This window comes from Lontra canadensis, unplaced genomic scaffold (genome assembly GCF_010015895.1).
Source record: "Lontra canadensis isolate GAN:19392208 unplaced genomic scaffold, GSC_riverotter_1.0 scaffold174, whole genome shotgun sequence".
Classification (NCBI taxonomy): Eukaryota; Metazoa; Chordata; class Mammalia; order Carnivora; family Mustelidae; genus Lontra; species Lontra canadensis.
The window spans coordinates 333,102-340,093 of NW_022631168.1; the positions used below are offsets into that span (position 1 = coordinate 333,102).

General features: G+C 64.9%; 1 protein-coding gene across 7 annotated transcripts; it reads right to left on the minus strand.

Moving 5' to 3' along the window:
* Positions 1-1,667: 1,667 nt before the first annotated feature.
* On the minus strand, positions 1,668-5,558 carry PNCK (pregnancy up-regulated nonubiquitous CaM kinase). Of its 7 annotated transcripts, none has more exons than XM_032846372.1 (12): positions 5,486-5,558; positions 4,714-4,783; positions 4,415-4,546; positions 4,041-4,115; positions 3,809-3,947; positions 3,553-3,676; positions 3,289-3,364; positions 3,080-3,192; positions 2,914-2,992; positions 2,729-2,816; positions 2,430-2,575; positions 1,668-2,073 (listed from the first exon to the last, which is right to left on the minus strand). In XM_032846372.1, the coding sequence occupies exons 2-11, from the start codon at positions 4,779-4,781 to the stop codon at positions 2,438-2,440; spliced, it is 1,032 nt and encodes a 343-aa protein (XP_032702263.1). In that variant the 5' UTR covers positions 4,782-4,783; positions 5,486-5,558; the 3' UTR covers positions 1,668-2,073; positions 2,430-2,437. The 7 variants fall into 7 exon arrangements, with proteins under 7 accessions (XP_032702263.1, XP_032702261.1, XP_032702266.1 ...); XM_032846370.1 differs by having other exon boundaries at positions 4,714-4,845; positions 5,486-5,547; XM_032846375.1 differs by lacking the exon at positions 5,486-5,558 and adding an exon at positions 5,236-5,457 and having other exon boundaries at positions 3,080-3,141; positions 4,714-4,845.
* Positions 5,559-6,992: the final 1,434 nt, after the last annotated feature.

A 6,992-nucleotide genomic window follows, 5' to 3' on the forward strand; every position in this document is an offset into this window, starting at 1 on the left:
ATTTCTGGAGGGGCGGGGGGGCAGTGGGGAGGAGGGCAGCGCGGGGCGGGGAGAGGAATGGTTTTGAGAAGCTGCCACAAGTGGTGAAGAACCGGGAGGCTTGACGGATGTTTTTAGATGTGATCGTGGCGCCGCCTGCTGGTCGGAGGCCAAATTGCACCCCAGTTGGGACTGGCGAAGCTGCGGTCTGGTGGTCTCGGACCCAGCGCGACTCGTTGAAGGCCGGCTCTGGCGCCTGGGCTGGGGGCTCCCTGAGCAGCCCGCACACTACCTTCCCCGTGCAGGTCACTCCTATCATTCGAGTAAGCTCACCGCCTCCATTCCAGGGCCTCCTGCCCGAGGGCGGGCACCTGGCATGCTGGGCCCAGCAGCTGGCACAAAGCAGAGGCCCAGGTGTCCAGTGCAAAGACATTACGTGTTGGGACAGGAGATGACAAGGCGCTCGTGGGAACCATGCACAGGGCAGTAGGGCGCGGGAAGGGGGCAGGAAGAAGCTAGAAGGAAGCTACAGATGGGTGTGCGGGTGTGCGTGCCTGTGCAGGCCGTGCCTGGCTGTTCTTCTCAGTGGAAGCCAGGCCCCCTGGGTCCAACCCCAAACACTGCCGCAGTCCGCCCCAGCCAGCCCTGCTTGGGCCTCACTGGCTGCCCTGAGGTCCCAAAGATCAACAAGGATCCGTCCCGCCCTGCAGCGGGGACTGGCAGGGAGCAGCGGGGATAGGAGGCAGTGGGGAAGAAGGGGAGGCCAGCGTGCCCAGAACCCTGCTCTGCTCAGGGCTACAAAGTGGCCCTAAGGGTCTTCCCCTAATGAGGGAGGAGGGAGAAAGGCCTGGCAGGGCCAGGAGAGGCTCGGGCTCCCGGAAGGCAGGACTCTGGAGCCTGGCCCAGCCAGAATGGGGTTCCCAGGGGCAGAGGCCACGCAGACCAGAGAACTGGCCGCTGTTATTCCCACCAGAAGCCATCACCAACCCAGCCTGGGTGTCCACGGCAGTGTCCCATCCCAGGAGCATCGTCCCAGGAGCATCGTGCCCTCCCCTCCCCCACCCTGGAACACATGGGCGCCAAGTCACAGGGCAGGACAGGTGTCGAGCTCCCGCTGGGGCCCTCTCCCAACCACGGAGCTCCCACTCCGCCTTCTGGCACAGGATGCCTTCTGCACAGGAGGTGCTGGCTGGAAATGCTCTCTGTTGGGCCAGGGCCATGGAAAGGTGTGGGAAGGAAGGGAGAGTTTGGAGGAGACAGCCCAGGGCTCTGGTCACCCTCCAGACTCCACTGGGCCTCCAGTTCCCCGTGAGCCCTTCCCAGCCTGGCCCTGCAGCCCATTCCCAGGGGACCGGAGATGGCACTCCTCAGATCCCGGTTCGGCTGCCCACAAGGCTTGAGCTGCCTCCATTTTCTCCCGAGGAGCCAGAGCCTCATGGTGGGCTGACTGCTAGGGTGGCTGGCTGGCCAGGCCGCCTCCTGCTGGCACTTTGAGGGGGACAGGGACAGGAAAATCTTGAACCCCTGGGAGCTTACATGCCATGGTGGGAGGGAACAGACGCTCAGGTGGCCGTGGGTGAGGGCACGTGCTGGGGTCCTGTGGGCAGTGGGCCTGCCTCCTTGGCTTCCTTCCCACAGGTGACATCATCCCCTCCACATGCATCCCCCATCCCTGTCCCTTACCCCTCCCTCCAGCTCACTATTGGCCCATTGCTCTGTCTGTCTTTATTGATTCGGGGAAAACTGGAGGGGGGCTGGAGGGCTACGACACAAAGCGGGACCACCACAGTCAGCAAAGCACAGAGCGGCGGTGCAGGAGGAACTGCCCCTGGAAGCCGCCGTGGTTCCTAGAGGGGGTGTGGTGGTAACAGTGGAGGGCATCCCTGTGCGTCCCCGTGCACACAACCCATCAGCCCCTAGGCACAGAGGGCAGAGGGGAGTCCCACTCCTGCCCCAGTGCTGTGCACCACACCCACACATCTCGAACTTCCCAGCAGAGGCCAGCCCGGGGTCCTGGGGGTGGGGAAAGAGGTCTGGAAGGGGCCACCCATAGGAAGGGGATCCAGAAGTCAACGCACTCGGCCACAGCGTCTGGGGGGAGAGGGACAGAGAAGCCCGGGGAAGGAGATGGTCAGGAGGGGCCCCCAGCCTGCCCCACACCCCCTGCTCCCAGCCAAGGCTCTTAGCAGCAGTGCCCACTGGGTCTCGGCAGCGGGCACCTCGTAGGTCCGCACGGTCCCCTCGGTCCCCAGCCCCCACTGGCCTCTATCATCTGCTTCTCCACCTTCATCTCCTTCCTATCGGCTCCTTCCCCTCTGCCTCCATTGTCTGCCCTGGCCCCTCTGCTCTGTGGGGTCCGCCCTGCTTAGTTCTTGGGCACACGGAGCCCACCCCCTTCCAAGTTCACTCAGGAGTCAGCTCCCAGCAGGTACAGGGCCCACACTCGCACACCTGGGCATCACCACTTCGGGGGCTGTCCAGACTGGAGGCCAGGGTGGCTGTGGCGGGCCAGCCTCCGCTCCGACGCCTCCTCGCCCTCGGGGCTCTGGCCCAGCTTGCGGATGTGGCGCAGGAAGGAGGTGGCGTTGAATGCTCGCTGTGGGGAGAGAGGGGTGTCAGGCTACGCCCCGGCCATGGCCCCAAGACTTTGAGGACCATAGAGGCCATTGGCAGCCCAGGCTAGCCCCCTGAGGGCCGGTGATGGGGGGGCAGCCTCGAGCCGGGTCCACAGACCCGTCCCCACACTGACCTTCCAGTGGGTCCGGGCAAAATTCTTCTGGATCTGCTCACTGACTGAGCCCAGGATGTCCTTGTCAAAGGCCGCATCCCCCGAGATCCTAGGGCGAGGCCAAGGGTCAGCCGGGGGCGGGTGGGGGAGGCTCTGAGGGTGTGGTCCCCCTGGCCCCGGGACAGGTCGGCACGGGTCCCACTCACCAAAGATGCTGTAAAGCTTGCTGGCAGGTGAACCTCTTCTGGGGATCTCGCTCCAGAAGGTGCCGAATGAAGTCTTTGGCTGTAGTGGGGAGGTCGGGTCAGCCCGGCCCATCCACACTCCCTCCATCACCCCCACCCCTGAGCTCGGGGCCAGCTTCAAGTTCACCTGACTCTGAGATGTCATCCCAAAAGGGAGAGTCAAACTCGTAGCTGGCCCTCAGGATCTGGCTGAAGAGTTCAGGGTCGCTCTCGTCGTAGAAGGGGGGGTACCCACACAGCCTGGCGCCCACACATGGATCACCCGGCTGCCCCGCCCCCCCCCAACCCAGCAGAGAGCAGGCAGGCAGAAGAGGAGCCTTCCCAGGGGTCACTCACAGGATGTAGGAAATGACACCCAGGGCCCACACATCCACAGCCTTCCCGTAGGGTTTCTGCTCCAAGAGCTCCGGGGCTGGGGGTCAGAGACAGGGACGCGCGCCCGCACGCCCACACGCCATGCCTTCAGTGCTGCCAGGCTCCACCTGCCTAACCCCGGGAATGACCCAACACCGCCCCTGCGCCCGGTACGTGACTCCCCGCGGTGCCCCCCACCACCCCCAGTCCCCCCCCCGCGAGCCTCAGAGTGCCCCCCTCACTGACCCACATATCCCGGGGTCCCACAGGCAGTGCCCAGCATGTTGCCAGCCTGGATTTTGGAGAGGCCGAAGTCGGAGACCATGATTTTGGAGTCCTCAAAGGGCGTGGCATAGAGGAGGTTTTCAGGCTGTGACACACCAGAGAAAGTACCAGGTCAGCCCTGGTGTGGACCCTGGTGCGGGGGCACTGTCCAGTCCCCCAGACCCTTGGTGCACAGGGAGGCTGGGCAAGGCCCCACGGGTAGCTAGAGGGCAGGCACCTTGAGGTCTCGATGCACGATGCCCAGGCTGTGCAGGTAGGAGACGGCCCCGAGGACCTGGCCCACCAAGTGGCTGGCATCTTTCTCCGTGTAGGAGCCACGCTCCATGATGCGGTCAAACAGCTCGCCCCCTGTCACCCTGGGGGGAGTGCGGGCTTAACGAATCCCGACCCATCGGGCCCCCACTCCCCACCCAGCCCCGGCCACCCCAGCCGGCCCCTGCCCTCCTCACAGCTCCATGGCCAGGTAGAGGTGGGAAGGGCTCTCGTGGACGTCCTCCAGAGCCACGATGTTGGGGTGGCTGACCCTGCAATGGCAAGAGACAAGCCCTGATGGGCCACAACGGCCCCCACTGGGCCCCTCAGGGTCCAGGAGGGCTTTGTCCTGCCCCTAGCCCCGCGCTGGGAAAGCCTTCCTCTCTCTTCTCTTCCTCCTTCCTCTGCCCCTCTTCCCTACCACAGGCGACCCCTGTCCTGTCCAGCAAGGCCGAGCCCCAGGCCAGGTGTTCCTGGGGCTGCAGAAAAGGCAGGGCGCTCTCCCCAGACCCCGGCCCCACCCGCACCCACACCCCTCGGTGCTGGTCTTGAGCCAAGTTCTGGCTCGTACCTGCGGAGAACTGCGATCTCGTTCTCCACCAGGGCCTCCTTGCCTCGAAGGGCCTTCTTGGGGATGCACTTGAGGGCAACAAGGTGTGAGGAGCCCCGCTCCTGGGCCAGCATCACCTCAGAGAAGGCGCCCCTGAGGCGGAGAGGGGGAGGGGAGAGGCAAAGAGGAGGAAAGGAGGGGGAGGGGTGGGGAAGGTCCTCCCAGTCCCAGGACACCCATCCGGCCCCCACTCTCAGACAGTCACTGACACAGACACAGCACATCCATTGACACACATTTGCTGACACACACACACTCACGAGCCGAGCTTCTCCCGGATCTCATAGACGCTGCTGATGTCTTCCGTCTGTTTCTTGAGTAGCAGCATGTCTGCGGGGGGTCGGGGAGAGATGGAGGGAGGCTCCCTGGGCGAAGCCACTCTCAGCTACCCGCTGAGAAACATGGAAACCACCCCCAGCCCGGATACATCTTTCCCCTCCCCCACCGCCCAGGTCCGCACTCCCAGGTGGGCGACTCCCAGCGAGGCCACCGCATACACTCCTCCCCTCCCAGACACAAGGCCGCCATCCGGCGCCCCCCACCCTGGCACCCCGACGGCGATCAGCACCCAGACACTCCCTCTGCCTCCGCACAAGCGAGTCAGCCGCGATCGGCCTTCTTCCAGAAGGCTCCGAACACCTCCACCCCATTCCCTCCAGGCCCACCACCATCCACAGCGCCCACAGACACCTCTCCCCATACCCCCAGGCCTAGACCTGCCACCCACGGCCCGGCGCTCACAGGCACGCGCCACTCAGGCCACCAACCCTCCCGAGATGCACCTGCGACCCCCGTGCCCAGCCGCCTGCCACCGCCACGGCCACCCACGCGGCCGCCTAAGCGCAGCCTGGCCCTAGGCGCCTCGGGGCGGGAGGGATTCGGCAGCCTCGGCCTCCCACGTCCCGAGCTGCGTGGGCCTCGCCGGGCTTGGCAGGTGTGCGCGGGGACGCGCGGGGGCTGCGGCGACCGTGGCCCGGAATCCCACGCACCCCCGCCCGCGCGCGTCCGCGCCGGGGAGCGCCGGGTGCGGACCTGGAGCCGAAACCGCAGCGTAGCCTCGCGCAGTGGCCGCCGCGCCGAGCCCCCCGCCCGCGCCCCGCCGGACCCGCCCCCTCCGCGCGCGCCCCCGCCGGCCGCCGGCGACCGAGCAGGCGATGGCCGAGAGCAGTCTCCGCGCTGCAGGGCGCCTTGTAAGGCAATCCGCGGTGCGGGCGGACACCGCCTCCCCTCCGGCTCATTCATGCCAGTTCCTGCCTGCTCTGTTCCCTAGGGGGCCTGAGTGGGCCGGCCCCAGGGCCTTTGCACCAGCGGTGTGCTCCACCCGGATGTCTCTTCACCCACCTGTTGACACGGCTCTCTGCCTGCCTTGAGGTCTCTTCCCTAGCTCCAGCCCTGCTCCCGGCATTTCCGTCACCCCGGCCCGAGCTCCCCCATCAGCACTCAAATGGAGGACAGCAACAGCCTCCCCACTGGGCTCCTTCTGCCTCTAACCCCATGCTTCCCCCCTCCTACCCACAGTCTCTTCCCCCTGAGCAGCTAGAGCATTTCCTATATTGAGACCACTGCCCCCGGCCTCCAGACCGTCCCACAGCTCTCCGTGGCACCAGGAGTTGAAGCACAAGTCCTTACAGGGGACTGAGGGCCCCTTTTCACCCACTTTCCCCCTTGCTCAACTAGCTCTGACCAACTCCAACCACACCGGCGTCCTAACTGGCCCTCAAACACACCACAGATGCACTTGCCCCAGGGCCTTTGCACCTGCCCCCACGGCCTTTGCACTCACTGCCTCTCTCCTAGAATGCTCTTCACTCAGCTATCTGCCTGGCTTGCTCCCTCACTCTATCAAGTCTCAGCTCCAGGTTCACCTCCTCCAATAGGCCTGCCCTGCCCACTTAGCCCCGTCTCTAGGACATCCCCGAGCCTGCCCCGTCTTCAGAAGATCTGTCATTGCAACCCCACCTTCTCTGCCTTGTCTTCCCCATCAGTACCTCCACTCCCAGAAATTGTCTCTGCCCACCCAGCTCAGGGAAACACGTGCAGGGTGACTGAACTCAACCCTTCATCCTGACCGTGAGTGGATTCTTCCCATCCCATCCCATCTCTGTTCTGGCCCTCCTCCTAGGGGGTCTAGGCCGACTAGGGATGGGGGAACAGTGTCTTGGCTGTTGACAGGAGCACATCCATACGGGCCAGTGCCGCAGGGCCTTCGTGGAGTCCCAGGGCCCAGGGACAGCCTGCCGAAGCTCTCTCCACAGGGGTCTGTGGGCCCTGGTGGGACACAAGGTCTTGTAAGAGGATCCGCAGGACAGGAAGAGGTTTTTCAAAATCATCTCTCCAGAACTCAGCCCCCATGTGTCTCTCTGTTCAAAACTTGGCAAGTCTGGGGCACCTGGGTAGTTCAGTGGGTTAAAGCCTCTGCCTTTAGCCCAGGTCATGATCCTAGCATCCTGGGATCGAGTCCCGCATCGGGCCCTCTGCTCAGCAGGGAGCCTGCTTCCTCCTCTCTCTGCCTGCCTCTCTGCCTACTTGTAATCTTTGT